This window comes from Carassius gibelio, chromosome B3, assembly GCF_023724105.1.
Source record: "Carassius gibelio isolate Cgi1373 ecotype wild population from Czech Republic chromosome B3, carGib1.2-hapl.c, whole genome shotgun sequence".
Taxonomy (NCBI): Eukaryota; Metazoa; Chordata; class Actinopteri; order Cypriniformes; family Cyprinidae; genus Carassius; species Carassius gibelio.
In genome coordinates this window covers 25,084,203-25,100,506 of record NC_068398.1, presented here as the reverse complement: position 1 = coordinate 25,100,506, position 16,304 = coordinate 25,084,203, and the positions used below count along the sequence as shown (strand labels likewise).

Here is a 16,304-nt window from a genome sequence, read left to right as displayed (position 1 = left end):
TTTGTATTGGCAGATGTCTCTAAATTATATATAGAAATTTATTTATATAAATAAAACCACACTCAAGGACAAAAATGGTTGTATGAGGCCCTACATTTCAATTATATTTCAAAATGACGCAAGAATAATTACTTAAAACTTTAGCTCTTAGTTTGTTTGTTTGTTTATTGATTGATTGACAAATCAAAACTTCTATTTCCCAAATGTGGTAGTTTACAAATAAATCTGGTGTAGATCTACAATATACAATATAATTTCTTCATTTTTCAAAATGTAACAAATAAACTAGAAACTGTGATAAATAAAGAAATGGCACTGCAACAGTGAGAGTGTATATTTGTATACAACATCAAAATAATAAATACATAAAAAGCAATAATGCATTCAGTTAGTGCCAAGAGTGCATTTTATTAATTTATTAATAACACTTTGTTTATTTCACATTGTGAGAGCCGCCACTGGCACATATTAAAGCACTACCCACCTATCATTATCAATATTACATCTGCAGTGCTTTACTTCTGTCTGTTAAGCCGCTGTGGTCCTCTCAGTTCAAAGCCACTGATGGTCAAAGTCCCCAGGGCACTGTCCCATTTGGCCCGGGGCCATTAATCCTCATTACTTCTATTGTCAAGAGGCATCCAGAAAGATCTGAAATCATTAAACATCAATTTATAACAACATATGTTTATCACAGATGCTAAATATTGTGCAAAACAAATTAAACCCATTGTCAGCTATTTCTGTTTGTCAAAAAATGCAGCTCAGCGGAGCAGTCCCTCATTACGCAGCAGGAGATAATCTTTTAAAGTGCTGGGAATGTTGAGCTGGACTATTGCGAGGTGACACAGTGACCGGAGGTGTCTGCGGAGCGCACAGCGGCAGAGGTGCTGAAGAGAGCGCGGCTGACCTATCATCTGTCTGACCGCGTCGAAGAAACACTGATGCTCCTGAGAACACAACAAGGGTTTTCTTCATTAGGATGAGATATTAGTTTCTGAATGAAAATACAAACAGCTCGACCACTGTTGATAAAAACAGCAGGCAATAACCAACCAAAACGAAAAGTAAACTTACTGTATAAAATGCAACTAATAATACTAATACAAGACAGACAGACAGACCTTTAGTAGTTCCTCTGGTATGTCCTCTAACCACTCCTCACACACTGGGATGACTGGGTAGCAGTTCAGCATTACCTCCAAAGTGGCAGGAGAGGGCAGGCAGAGTTTCAGCATCTGGGATAAATACAGGCAGATACATAAAATAAGGATTCATAGCAAAGTGTAGGTAAAGTAGGTAGGACACATAACAGTCTGAGCTCACTCTAGGGGAGGGTGGCTGTGCTCCATAGTTAAGAAGAGACTGAGCCACGAGCTCTGGCTGCTGGTCTGGGTAATCCTCTATTACCTGCCAAAATACAGAGAGAAGAATTCAACCTTTTGGATTATGTTTCTTATGTTCACCAGGACAGCATTTATTTGATCAATAACACAGTAGAAACAGTAATGTGGTCAAATACTATTAAAATTAAAAATAATTGTTTTCTATTTGAATATTTCTGTAAAAGTAATCTGTTCCTGTGATGACAAAGCTGTATTTTCAGCATCATTACTCCAGTCTTCAGTGTCATATGATCCTTCAGAAATCATTCAGCAGAATTTCTAATTTTGGGGTGAGCTGTGTTAATAAAAGTTGCTCTCAATATTTTATGGAAATCAACATCTAAAAGTAAAAACAAGATCTTACAAAAGTCTTCACCCTCTATCCCATCATCATCGCACCTGTAACAGGCAGTCCATGGGTGTGTATCCAGCACAGTTAGCTACGTCCGCACGAGCCCCATGTTCCAGCAGCAGCATTACTATGCGGGGACAACAGTTTCCACAGGCGTTGTGCAGGGCCGTATGCTTCTTCCTCCCAGCAGTCTGTGCATCAGCCCCGGCCGCTAGCAGCTTCTGCACAGTACGCAGATACCGTCCTGCATCTGCAGGTCTCTCCGCCCCAGCGCAGGCTGCGTTCAAGGGCGTCTCGCCCTCTTGGCTTCGAGCTGTCACGTCTCCTCCATAGGACAGGAAGAGCTCCACGTGGTCCTCCAGTCCTCTCCTGCAGGCCACGTGAAGAGGGGTGAGACCAGAGTCTCGCTGGGCCACATTCACCAGCGCACCACCCGTCACCAAGTGCTCAGCACACCTGCAGAGCAGATGACAGTGTGGCATAGTTATTGTGTGCCAGAGGGGAAAAAAAAGATAAATGTTGAAATTGGAAAAACATTTTTAATGTTTGCATGGAGAAAAAAATAAAAGCTCTGAACTCATGCCAATATCTCTATTAGTGTTTCACAAATGAAAGACAATAATACAGGTCAGAGTGATCATTCTAATTCGCTGAATTGGTGCTCAAGAAACATTTCTTATTAAGGTAAGCTAACTTTAAACCCAGTTTATTAATGCTGAAAACGGCTGTGTATTTTGGTAAATAAAAGGCTCTAAAGAACCACTTTTATTTGAAATGGAAATATTGTGTAACATTGTAAACAGGGGTTTATAATCAATTAAAACTAAGACCATAAAAAAAAAAAAAAACTGTTGTTTCTTGAAATAAAATATTACAAAGAAAAAAATAAACCTTCGGTAACACTTTACTTAATGGCCTTATTGCATTATAAAGGGTTAAAGTGTATAATGCATTATAATTATTCATAATGTGCGTTGTAATACATGATATATTATTGTAATTAATCAGAACCAAATTTAAAATGCATAGTGTAACAATGAATTGATAAGTGTGTTAATTGTATTAACTGTTATAACAATTATTCATGAGATTGCACAATGCATTATAAAGTGCATAACAAGGCATTATTATTGCATTAAAACCCATTTTATAATGCATTGTACATAAAAGCTTTAAGTAAACTTTCACTTAGTTGCCAATGCAACATTTAAATTTTACAAATTTATCGTGATAAAATAACCAAAACTGAAATAAAATAAAAACTTAATAATAATAAAAAATATAGATATAGAAAAAATAGTATGAATGGCAAAACACAAAACAAAATTAATGAAACTCTAACTAAAATTACAATAAAAACTAAAATGATTATAAATGTCTTTACTGTCACTTCTGAACAATTTAATTTAATTAAAATAAATAAATAAATACAAATCTTACTGACCATTAACCTACTTTACATTTAGACAATGTTCTTTAATCATTAATTTTGTTTGTTAGTTTTTTTAATTACATTTGACATTTTGTTTCCTCTGACTGTGTGGAGGCCAACTCACTGATATGTTTCTGCTGCATTACAGAGGTGCAACGGGGCATTGCCGTCTACAGCAAGCAGGTCTGGATCAGCCCCGTGGTCTAGGAGCAGGCGCACACAGATGTGATGGCCTCCAGAACAGGCATCATGTAAAGCTGTACGGCCGCCGGGGTCTGCATCCACCTCTGCTCCCCTGAACAGCAGCTCCTCGACACAGCCGGAGTGTCCCCTGCTGGCAGCCAGACGCAGCGCAGACGTCTGCTTTACCTTCGAGGTAAGAGTCCACATTCCTGGAAAAAATGAGTGGAGAGAATTCACCCAAATGCTTATGTTTGTTTGTGTGTGTGTGGTGGCCGTCTTTAAGAGTCCTACCCATTTCCGGCGCCCACACCATCTCCTCGTGTACGGTCTCCATCAGTGCATTCACCATGCCTGCGTCTTTGAGGACTGCATACACTCTCTTCATATCTCCACACATAAAGATGTTATGGATGGCTGCGTCTCTGCACTGTATTTGGGGTGGTGGAGCACGTACCGTCTGGATCCTCTCGTTTCCATGTCGGAGTCTGGGTGCAGCGGGTAACGGACGTCTTATCATAGCCCTCCTGTGTGCCAGAGCCCGCCTGGCGTCCTCCCAGTCCTGCAGCTCCTGCTCCAGCCTTAAGGAGCGCAGAGAGGCAGAGGTGAAGGCAAAGGTGTCCCGGGACATCCCAAAAAGAGCTTTTGTGTTTAGAAGCCTCCTAGAGTTGTACGCCTAGAGCAAAAAGTATTGGCACAGAAATTGTGTCCTTGTGCTGTAGGAGTGTTTTAGTAAAGCAGCATTGCCCAAGAGGCATAACCTTTCCAATCAGCCACAGGAACACAGTTGAGTAAGTAAAACTCATATATATGGTACCCTGCAAGTTTGCTTCTGAGTATAAGGAACAGACTAATAAATCACATTGACAGCATGCAATAATAACACTGAGAACAGTGTATATGCTCTAAAGATAAGGTCTTCCTACCTTGAACGCTCTTCAAGATTCTCAATTACTGGCAATACTCCAATAAACAATGATAAACTTGCTTAAAACATTTGTTTGGTATTTGTAACAGGCAAGGCTGGAAATATTTTCAATTTCTGTTCATAAAATGACCGCATGCCCCTTCGAGAACGAAGCTGCCTGTCACAAGATATTGTTGACCTGACACATGGTGGAGCTCTGATTATTAATAGACTAGAATGTGAGCAAATATGTCCCTGCACTAGCACGATATCGCCTGTAGATGGCGCGTCGAATTATTGTTTTGTCATATCATTTGTCCTGCGTTAAATTCAAAACAAAACATTTGTCACTGGCCAAATATGGGTGTTGTGGTTCATGAAAATTCAGTACGCAGTCACTGCAAACTATTTAATGCATTCAGCAGAATAATACTTATTATTATAACTGTATTAAATGTATAATACCTGTATAAAATGATTTATCTTTTTGAGTTGATGTTTTTTTACAAAGGCTGTAGAAAACTAAAGATTTGTGCCTTGACATGCTTAAGTGTACCTTTTGTGTTGTAATGTTTATATATTCATAAGAAACTACGGAACTTTTAAAAGTAGTAGCATGAATAATATCTCAACTATTTGTGCTTATTAATTTTATGTAAAAGACATTGCATGTTGCTGACCCATTTTCTTTTCTTTTTAATGGCTGAGGGGTTTTAAGGGTAAAATAAGACACGACATGGGACATTAATAATTTATAAAAATAGATTATAAAATAAATAATGGGGAAAAAATAATACAATAAATAACTAATGCATTAGGCGCACGACTTTTACTCATGATTTTCCAGTTTGAAAAAGAAAAAGCTTGGAAAGTGGGTCAGCCTAACCATTTCTCATCGTCTGCGTTCTTACTTTCACTTTTATTTCTCAAACGCTACCAGGCATGAAATGACGAAATATTTTTTTTTAGGGGGGAAAAAGGGTAAATCCTCTCTTTTAAAATAAGAACAGAACGACGAGACACACAGGTGAAAAAAATAAATAAATACATCGCCTAATCATCTTTAAAAAAACGACGGTGTAACGGAGTCTCTTCTCACGAACTGTTGTTAGTTACACTTCCTGTGCGCTCGAGCTCCGAACACAAACAGTGGAGAGGACAACGACTTTTACGTCCTTTTGGTTATTGCAATGAGGAAGGTAGTAACTGACAAAGCTGTAAAATATATTTCAATATTTATCTGCTCAAATGGCTTGTTTGGTGACACAATAATAATTATACCACCCTTATCTGCTCGTGTTTACTCAACATCAGTGTTTATAGGTGGCAGCCCTGAAGGATGGCAGAGGAAGGCCGTACATTGTGCGTTCACGGTTTGCCAACAGACGTGGATCACGAACGGCTCCGGGACAAACTTCTGATTCACTTCTTACGCCCGAGGAACGGAGGAGGAGAGGTCACGTCCGTCACCATCATCGCGCGGACACCTCCACGTGCCCTCGTCACGTTTGAGGGGAGCGCAGGTATTTACATGACTGACGATGACTGCTGTTCAACATCATAGTAGTGCTGTCAATAGATGAATACATGAATAGTGGTGAAATGACTAAGGAAAAGTGGGGTAAACTGTGCCACTTTACAGCCTAAGTTGTCCTCTAAATATTAACACAGATAGTTGTTTTTGCAAAACAAATGTAATTTAAAGTTGAACATCCTGCAAGCTAAATAGTTTCATTTCACTAGTCCATCTCTTTTATTTATTTGCTTGTTTGTCTGCTTGAACCATAACTTGAAATTGCAGGGAAAAGTTTCTTCAGTTATTGAACTGAACCTCTGATTTATTTATTTATTTAAGCAATAGAATAGTCCACATCATGCAGGGTTGCTACGTCATAAAAATATTAAAGGAGTCATCAGATGTCCATTTTCCATGAGTTGATAATATTATTTAACGTTTTAATGAAAATTCTACATAATTTGGTTAACATTTATGAGTGGTAATGTAAAACACCCTTTTTACCCTGTCAAATACAGCTCTGTTAACAACAACCCGTTTTGATGCAAGTCCCTTTAAATGATAATGAGCACTGCTCACCCCGCGCCTTTCTAATGTTGGTTGATGAACCATTCTCTGAGACAGAACTTGCTAACTGGCGCATTATTAGGAAAGGTGATTCACTTCTTCTGGAGGTGAAGCTGGATCACGAATGATTTGGGCACACACACATGCATCTAAGTTGATCGGGGGGTGCATTCCCTTGAAAAACAAATGTAATCCTCTGTGTCTTCAGCGGCTCAGATGTTAAGAGTAAATGACGACTGCTATGTTCATTATTACATCCGACAAAAAAAGCCCTCAATTGCATAGGAGCCATACTTGTTTACAACCAATTTCAGTGTGGAAACAATGGTGGACTGTTGAAAGCTCACTCAGGGTGGATATGTGCTAAAACGCAGTGTCAGTCAGCAATCATGGGAGGGGCTTGTGCAGTACTACGTCAGTCTGCCAAAAATCTGTGAGCGGCTTGATTTGAGAAAGGGGTTATGATTTATGATCCACTGGGTGGATTTTTATCATCATGGTGGTTGTGTACACACTACACACACTGCCAAGATACATTGTAGAATTTTGCATCCGTCGACCCCTTTAAGGTAGGGCTGTGCGATTAATCGGAATTGAAATAAAATCGCGTTTTGAGTGTGCGCGATTTCTAAATCGCTTTATAACATGATTTTCCGCAGCCCCGACCTCCTGCAGTATGTTATCTGAACCAATCAGGATGCAGTGCACCTAAGTGGAGTGCGAGAACAGAGCTCCAGGTTCACACACTCTGTCTGTTCACACACTTTCGAGCCCATGTTAACGGAACAGGACATTCACACTGCACGCGGTAAAAAGATGAGAACAGAAAAGGTTATAAATAGAAAGGTGCAAAAAGATTTAATATCTTGCGCATGAGCACAGAGAGAGTTGTGAGTGCACAGGTCACAGGTTGAGCAAGAGGAGACACGTGCCTTATACAGTCTATGATCTGAGCACGTGCATCTGGTTTTGTTAACAGAGCAAAATAAATCTGCGTGCGAGCGGATAGATTCGCGCTCGTGCATTAATTTAATGTGCTTTCGCGTTACAATAATGCGCTCTTGTTGCTGCTACTGAACCGCGTACACATAACTTACTGTATACGCACTGCAGACAGAGTACGTGTGAACCTTGGGCAATAAATATATTGGGCAAAACATATTACACCTGAGGCACCGCTACAGCGAGCTTTATGACCGATGCATGGCAAAAAAAAAAAAAAAAACATCCTTGAACGTGGGTTTTATTTTTATTTTTTATTATAATTTTTTGCCATATGTCTAGATTTTGTTTGACATCTTTGCTTAGTGATTATTTAGACTTAAGTCTGTTCTAGAGACATGTTACAACTTTTTGATAAAGCTCTCATTGGTTTTCTTTTGGAAATATGTTTCAAATTTATACTGAAGGCATTTATGACTGTAAAGCATGTCTGTGTGTGTCAAAATCGTGATTAAAATCGAAATTGCAAAATTGATCAAAAAATCGTGATAAACGCAAAATTGATCAAAAAATCGTGATAAATTTTTTGTCCATATCGCAGTCCTAAAGGGTTGTATCTAGCCTACATTACCTTAATTTACTTGCAGCATAATTATAAAAACATTTTTTTTAATGACTATTCAAAAGCAAAACAATTTACATGGTTTTATCTACCTTTTCATCAATACGGAAGTAATCGAGTGTGTGAGAGATTTCCAGTTCATTAACTGTTATAGGAAAATAACTAAAAAGAATAACAACTTGCAGTAAATGGTAAAAGTGTTTGCACTACAAACCAGTGTGATAAATAAGGTAAATACATCACAATAATATGGTAGGACCAGAGATGTATAAAGTACTAGAGACCCAGACTTGAGTAAAAGTACAAGTGCTCTATCAAAAAAGTGACTTGAGTAGAAGTTGAAGTGCTCTTTAAGCACCACACTTAAGTAGAAGTACTAAAGTATTCAACATTTTTTGTACTTAAGTATTGCAAGTAGTCTATTTTAAAATTTACTACTCAAGTACTGAAAGTAAAAGTAGAAGTATTGTGTTATGTAGCTATTAAAGAAAGTAGTCAAAAGTTTGAACATATTGTTTTTACTATTTCAAATGATTAACCTAAAGGACAATCACAATTCATTTGACTGTAACTTTTTGTAAACAAAAAACGGTTAACGTTACTAGGGTTAGTTCGCCCAATTTGCAAAATTATGTCATTAATAACTTACCCTCGTGTAGTTTCAAACCCGTAAGACCTCCGTTTATTTTTGGAACACAGTTTAAGATATTTTAGATTTAGTCCGAGAGCTCTCAGTCCCTCCATTGAAGCTGTGTGTACGGTATACTGTCCATGTCCAGAAAGGTAAGAAAAACATCATCAAAGTAGTCCATGTGACATCAGAGGGTCAGTTAGAATTTTTTGAAGCATCGAAAATAAATTTTGGTCCAAAAATAGCAAAAACTATGACTTTATTCAGCATTGTCTTCTTTATTCAGAACTGTTTTCTTCAACTGGTTTATTGAATCGAACAGTCAGAAAGAACTAACATTACTGGTCATCCGAGAACCGATGCAAGTGCAACCGGTTCTTGACTCGTGAACGAGTCATTATCTGGCTTGGCTCGGTGTTCATTTCTCTCTTCGCAGCAGTCAGCAGTCTTAATCGCTTGTTTCGCTCAATGATGTGCCAGCTTCATCAAACCTGCCATCTACAGTTCTGGCAGTGGTTTGTAATGGAATGATTCGTAACATTTTTATAATTGTAACGAGTAATGATACAGCAAATAAAAAAAATATCGGAGTAAAAGTATTAAACTCAGCGAAAATATGTACCGAAGTAAAAGTGGAAGTAGGAGAAAAAAATAATACTCTAGTAAAGTACAGATACCGCCTTTTAGTACTTAAGTACAGTAGTGAAGTAGTTCTACTTCGTTACTATACATCTCTGGGTAGGACACACCAATTTTCAATATCGAGCAGCAAAACAAGCTGGTTTGTACAGCTTAAAACAACTGGACGCATATGAGACCGGGAGCTTGAATTAAAAAAATGTCTTGCCTGCTCTTACAGGAAGAAAAAGGTGGAATTTACAACATTTTATGAGACTGTATATTTCAGTACCTGTATATGTTTGCATTGCTTTTTTCTTTGGCATTTTTAGTTTTTAGCATAAAATGTTGACCAAACACACCCAACTTTTTATATTTCTGGTATATACATGAATGCATTTTAATGTCATTACCAAAGTAGCTGGTAGTTGGAACAAATCCAAAATGCACTGATTGGCAGCCAAATGGCTGCCATATACCTAATGAAGTCTCTGGCTCTTGCTAGACGATCAGTCTGCCAAGGCAACATTTAAGTTGTGTAGTCAGTTTGCTGATAAAGTGTGTGTGTGTGTGTGGGGGGGGGGGGGGGTTGGGCAGGTTGTGACAGGGTATTCTTTATGTCCTGTCAAGCTTGATTAAAAGTGAGTGAGTTTTCACTGTGCTTGTGTGTGTGACTTGCAGCAGAGTCAGATAAGTGAGAATCTGTGTCTTTAGTGAGAAAATGGCAATTGATACTTTTATTGATCAGACTTTATGAAAAAATAACTTACATCTGTGTGTGCAAACATCTTATTTGTTAGTGAATAGACTGCTGAGCAAGTATTTGCAATTCAAATGAGATTGATCCTCTCTTTCTGGTTTTATTTAGTGGTCCAGAGCGTACTTCGTCATCATCCTCACATTTTACTGCTAGATGGTATGAAATATGAACTTTCCCTGAGTCTACCAAGACAAGACTCCCAGAGTCTGAATAAGGTTTGCTGACTGTATTAACCTTGCAATTCACTGATAAAAAAAAAAAAAAAAATTCCATTCCTCAATCGTATCTAGTCTAGTATTCATTTTGTTTTGACACATTCACAAAGTTGATGTTTTTGCACTCCTTTAGGTGATCCTCGATATCACTGTGACTATAGATTGCAGTCAGCTTCCTCGCGGTGCAGAGACTCTGAATGTACTGCGCAGTGAGTTTCCTGGTCTACGTATACAACGTGGCTTATTGCAGGACACGCGCACCTTGCAAGGCAACTACTCTGATTTTCAAGGCGCCTTTCCTTATATGCAGACGTTATTTAATAATAACCTTTCAAAAGGCGAAAATCCTGATTTTAACGGAGACAGAGGTCAAAGTCTTGAGAAGAGGGAAGACCTTGCGAGTGTAAAGAAATGGGTCAGCTTTGCATCCCGGTCTTCAGGAGATGTCAGCTCTATATCCATGGGAGGCTTAGGACATGTGCACTATGACCGGCAAGACAGCAATGAAGCCCTCACTGAACGCATTACTCGGACTAAGAAAAGCAAAATGGACGAGGGGGCAGAGTGCAGGATAGATGAAGCTAATTTGGAGGATCTTTCGATCATCATGGAAGCTGATGTGTTTGCGTATCTGCAAAGCATTAAGGAGTACAAACAAATTCTGGAAATTCATGGAGTACAAGTGGTTCCCCTTACATCCGAGGGGGTCACCACCCTGTACCTACAGTCAGAGGTCCCAAGCGGGTCGGGGGTTAAACAGAACATGTGTCAAGCCCATAATGAGCTCAGGCAGCTTTATCAACAGATAGAGGGTGGTCTGAGAAAAGACCTGATTAAAAAGGATGCTCTTTACATGCCAGACGGACTGAATACGGCATTAAAAAAGGTGCAGTCAGTACTGCCTAATGTTCTGCTTAGTTATGACCGGGACAGCATTTATATAGTTGGAGAAAAAAGTGAGGTGTCTCAGGCCAAACAAATGCTACTGCTTGCGGGGGAGGAAAACGTGATGAGGAACTTGACAGAAATGCCAGAATCCTCTTCCAGTTCTCCATCAGCATCCCTTGAATCCTTAGGGAGAGAGCAACAGGTTAAGAGAAAAAGTGAAGTACACACTCCAGTGCCCCCTAAACTAATTGGCTCCAGCACTGAACGAGGGGATATTGGGAATACAAAAGAATACAAACTAGCGGCTCGGTTTAAAAGCTCTGGGCTAGGAGAGATGGGTGGCGACATAAAGAGTCTCACAACTAAACTGGACATGCTAATGTTAGACCCAGCAACACCACCCATAAGATCTTCGCTTGGCACTGCAGGCATACTCAGTAATGAACTGACCAGGGAAGGAACTGAAACATTCAGGGTGACAAGTCCAAGCTGTACAGGAGAGGATGTCCTGTTTAAAAACCAAGACCCGCTATCTGGGAATACATTTGGTGGAACCACCTTCAACACATCCAAGGCCAAACCAGCCACTGCCGCTGGACTCACTTCAACATTGACCACAGGAGTCACCAAAGTTTCAGTGAACACAAGTGTGAATGCCCTATCAGCCAGTAACACTGAAGTGAAGACAACTTCTCCCTCCTCAACATCTCTGTCCACTTCCAAATCCCCCTTAAGGAGAGCCAATAGTTTCTCAGATCGGCCACACCTAAAAGATCAGGTGAAAAATAACCAGATTACAGCTAAGCCAATGATTAGCACACATGTTTATCAAAGAGCAAGATCCAATAGCCTCAGTGGTGGAAAACCCAATGAAGATTCTCCGATTCCTACAGTAGAAGCAGAACTTACTGTGTCTTCAGTGATGTGGATGTACATGAAGGAGGTCTACTACAAGCAACTGGAAGCCATGAAATCTGGCTTAGAAATGACTGAGCAACAAGCAGGCAAAAATGAGACGAGCGTGACACTGAAGGGCACAGATTCATCAAAGGTTGGAGAAAGTCATCGGCAGCTTCAGAAACTAGTGTTTATGATAGCTAGTGACTTTTGTACTCAGGAGTTGAGTTTGACAGAGCTTGGCGTGGTTGAAAAAGATAAACTGTTTGAAACCTGCTGCTTGAATGTGCGGTCACGTTTTCGCAAGGTCTTCTTGCAAACCACGAGGAACAGCATTTACTTGCTTGGCCCAAAATTGCTCTGTTCTCAAGCCAGTGATGTATTTAAAGACATATATCCAGGGCAGAAGTATCCTTCCTTACCACAGATGAAGACCTTGCAGGAGGGTGTAGATCAAGGAGCAGCCAAGTCTTTTTTGAGCATACGGTCAACAAAAGCTGATCACTCCAAATCTGATCACAGTCTGAAGGAGTTTTCTTTCCAAGATTCAACTCAAGTGGCTCAGTCTAACAGTAGTCACAAGAGTGAAGGACTATCAACCAAACCAAAATCATCTACATTGGAAAGGTTGGAAAACCATAAATCTACTAAGGATGAATTAAGCAAGACAAACTCACAAAGCCAATTTAATTACGCCAGAGAAGACACAACAAGACAAAACAATGATCGACCAACTTCTTTACCACTTGAAGCATACAAAAAACAAGATACCTCAATGACTTTGAAACAGACCAACCTGCTGTCACATAGTGTTTCAGAAGAATGCGTCTGTGGAGCAAAAAATGCAAATGTGAAACGGACCTCCTGTGGTGTCATCCTTTGCTCTGACTGCCTACACCTGCATAAATACTGCCGAGTGTGTGGAAAAGAGGAGTTAAACTCTGGGAAGAAGGTTCTAGGGGATCCGGTTCAAAGTTGTAGCTCGAAAGATACACAACAGGAACATCTGACTCAAGAGCAGCATTCACGACAAGAGGACAGCACAGAACATAAGGGCATCCAAGGCACTATGACATGTGTGGAGATGACTTTTAGTCTTCCAGGTTATAACAAATACACAACGGCCAAGATCACATACTGCATACCTGATGGGATACAAGGGGTATTCGCTTTGTGTATTATATCTTAGTTTATTAAAGTAAAGCATTGCAGACATATAGTTTACAATTGTGCGAAGTATATTATAACATCAGTTATATAATATAAAATTACCTTTTAATTCCTGTGCCTTACAAATCTCTTCTAGGATAAGGATCCCTGTCCTGGGTCACCATTCGAGGGTGGTCAATTTGTGGCTTATCTGCCACTCAACCCAAAGGGGCGGAGTTTATTGCCTCGCCTGGAAAAGGCATTTAATCAAGGCCTAACATTTACTGTTAGCTCAAGCAAGAAGGCTGGTGGTGATGCAAAAGTAACCTGGGGCAGGATCCCCCACAAGACCAGGGTGGATGGAGGGAAGAGTGGGTGAGTCCAGATGCTAAGCTGAACAAACACTACGCTTGCAAAGATGGCTGGTGGCATAGACATGTTGATGTGGGATTTCTATGATTTTAGAGAGTGCTAATTATCTTATTACTTATGATATTACTTGTTAGCTAAACCACAAGGGTGTCTACAAACTAGGATCTCTTTTGTAGTAGAAAGTAGTCATTTTTATTATTAGTTAATAATCTGTTACATGACTGTGACAGGATATCCATAGCGTGGTTAAAGCATTTGCTGTCACTCAGACATTGCCAATTGAGGTGTCATGCTTTTTTAAAATTCAAGAAACATATTTGAATTAAAATTAAGTTCGCAAAAGGGAATCAGTTGTAATTTAAATTTGATAAGGAATTAAATTCAAATAGATTTATAGAATGTAAAATACATTAACATATTTACTGTATGTACTTACTAAAAAATACCTTACAGTTGTACTTTTAGTATATTAAACTGTTATATACTTATACTTGGTGTCTGCTAAATTGGAAAAACTATTATTTACTTAATGCACTTTAATTGCGGTCCAACTAAAGACACACTGAAGTATATCTGATTGTGTATACGTCAGGTACACTTTAATATCTTGAATTTAAAGACTGATATTATACAGAGATCATACAGTCCTTATTAATAGTGATATTAAAATAAGTTAGCCAAAATATTATGAAATTTGCATTGTGCAAAAAAGAAATATTCCAAAAAAGTTTCCTTATAATTTTGTGTCAGTAAGTCTTGAGAGATGTGTCACTAAATATGTTATTGGATTTTTAGTATAGTTAGTGTGATATAAATATGTTTTAAATAAACAATGGGATAGTTTTTTTTTTTTACTAGGGGATTAAAATATCCAATTCCGCTTTTTGTGTGAATGTGAAATATTTGTTTGTGTGCAACAGTGGATATCCAGACTCGACATACCTAACTCAGTTGTGTGAGGCACTGATGGCTCATGGGATTGAAGGAGTACCTGCAATTAATCAAGATCAAGCCAAATCCTGACCTTTGAGAGTAACACAAATCATGAAAAACATGGCATACTTCTTTTTGTACATTTCCTAGAAAAGTAAATCAAGTAAAAATCAATGTAAATAATCTATATATAATACTGATTGTAAAAGACTACTTCATCTTTTTATTTGAATTTTTATGCAGTATTTCTGTAAAGTGATTTGTTGTATGTTTTTGTACTTTTATACTCATTTTAACGTGCCATTTTTATTGTATAATCATGTTTTTAATCTGTATAGCATCAGTAATGCTCATCATAATGCTCTGTATATTCGGAATCAGTTGAATATGCTTTTAATTGAACAATGATCTTCTTTGAGGGTGTGTTTGTTAGTCACTTTGTAATTCAATTCAACAGTCCAGCAAATCTCTGATCTGTCAGACTGTTTCACCTACTCAGGCTTTTGTGAGTGGTATGAATATTGAATCTGTGTATTATTTTGTTGTAAAACCATAAGGAAAGTGCATCATAATATGTAATAGATTTTCAATAAGCAGTAGGTGGCTCGCTAGCTTTTATTTTATTTAATTTTTTTTGCAAAACATGCAACCACAATGCTAGGGTATTTTATAGTTATTTTGGCATTGCAAGATTTCAAAGGTGCACTGAATACTAAATAGTTATCAACTCTAAACTCTTGTCTAAAATTACCTTCTTAATTTTTAATAACCCTGCTTAATGATATGGCTCATATGCCTGTATGGTGAATAAAATTAATTCCAGTAAAATGAGTTTTTACTGTGCATCATACCGTATACACATGAATCTTATCCATATTTTCCTTGTTCCTTCTTTCCAATGTACAAAAACAAGTACAGCAACATTCCTGTGCTTTTTCCTAATGTGTCAAAAGCAATCTCAGCAACAGGGTTATATTCGGCTTTTCTCTGTCTTTCTTTTTTGAATCGGTCCTAATCCAACATAGGCTCATAGAGACTGGCTCAGTCATTGACTGTCTGGAGCTTCTCCAGGATGAACACTGCTGTACGGACTGCATCAGCAAGAAGCGACCGGGCACAGCTGCCCTAGTGCAGAAAGACATAACACTGACTGCCATCAGGACATTTAAAGAGACAGCTTAAAAATTTCACCCTCAAACAAACCATTATGTTGAATGTAGTGTCTGCAAAAGGACAAAACCCAACTGGGCATATGAAGTCAGCGTTGAGCTCTCATCACCATAAACTTATGGAGCTGCTGGAGTTTAACTGAAATATCTGCATGAATCAGTATTAATATTTGTGGCCAAGTCAGTATAGATTAGATAGACAGACAGATAGAAAGATATGTATAGACAGATAGATAGACAGACACAGAGAGATGATATATATCAGATAGATAATAGATAATGATATATATTTCAAAAGGAGCACGTTAGTAGCTTTCCAAATAAATGAAATGTTCAGCATTTATTTCAAATAAACTTGATATTGTGTCATCACATATTGAACGTGATCAGTTTGTACCCTCTGGGATGTTATTTTCCCAGCCAGCACAGATCCCACACCCCCAGTCCTCTGCTTTCATATTCCTGGTCTGTCCACTGCATTGTCTTCATCAAAATGGCTGAGCTGAGAGATCTCAGCGGTCCTGCACCGATTCCCTGTGGACAGTGTTTGTGCTTGGACTGCAGCAGCAGCTGCTGGCGGCACAGAAGCCCTGCACTTGTGTGGGGTTAATATCGTTGATACACTTCTCATTTGGAACATTGTTACCACACATTGAAGATTTTAATAATTTTACAAAATAGTTACAACATTGTTTTAACAAATTATTCTTGATTTTATGTAAATTAACACTATGCACTTGATTACAGTGTTGGCAAAACTGAATTCTGT

General features: G+C 38.6%; 2 protein-coding genes across 4 annotated transcripts; one reads left to right on the top strand and one right to left on the bottom strand.

Annotated features, from left to right (window-relative positions):
* Positions 1-164: 164 nt before the first annotated feature.
* Positions 165-4,680, bottom strand: asb16 (ankyrin repeat and SOCS box containing 16). Of its 2 annotated transcripts, none has more exons than XM_052553066.1 (7): positions 4,276-4,680; positions 3,644-4,025; positions 3,294-3,561; positions 1,785-2,193; positions 1,327-1,410; positions 1,125-1,238; positions 165-950 (listed from the first exon to the last, which is right to left on the bottom strand). In XM_052553066.1, exons 2-7 carry the CDS (start codon positions 3,978-3,980, stop codon positions 765-767), a joined length of 1,398 nt encoding a protein of 465 aa, XP_052409026.1. In that variant the 5' UTR covers positions 3,981-4,025; positions 4,276-4,680; the 3' UTR covers positions 165-764. The 2 variants fall into 2 exon arrangements, with proteins under 2 accessions (XP_052409026.1, XP_052409027.1); XM_052553067.1 differs by having other exon boundaries at positions 3,644-3,930; positions 4,276-4,678.
* A 481-nt stretch (positions 4,681-5,161) lies between these two features.
* Positions 5,162-15,371, top strand: si:busm1-163l24.3 (uncharacterized). 2 transcript variants are annotated; one of them, XM_052553063.1, is made up of 7 exons: positions 5,209-5,283; positions 5,369-5,455; positions 5,571-5,779; positions 10,021-10,127; positions 10,261-13,074; positions 13,219-13,436; positions 14,354-15,371. In XM_052553063.1, exons 3-7 carry the CDS (start codon positions 5,596-5,598, stop codon positions 14,454-14,456), a joined length of 3,426 nt encoding a protein of 1,141 aa, XP_052409023.1. In that variant the 5' UTR covers positions 5,209-5,283; positions 5,369-5,455; positions 5,571-5,595; the 3' UTR covers positions 14,457-15,371. The 2 variants fall into 2 exon arrangements, with proteins under 2 accessions (XP_052409024.1, XP_052409023.1); XM_052553064.1 differs by having other exon boundaries at positions 5,162-5,455; positions 5,580-5,779.
* The last annotated feature ends 933 nt before the right edge of the window (positions 15,372-16,304 follow it).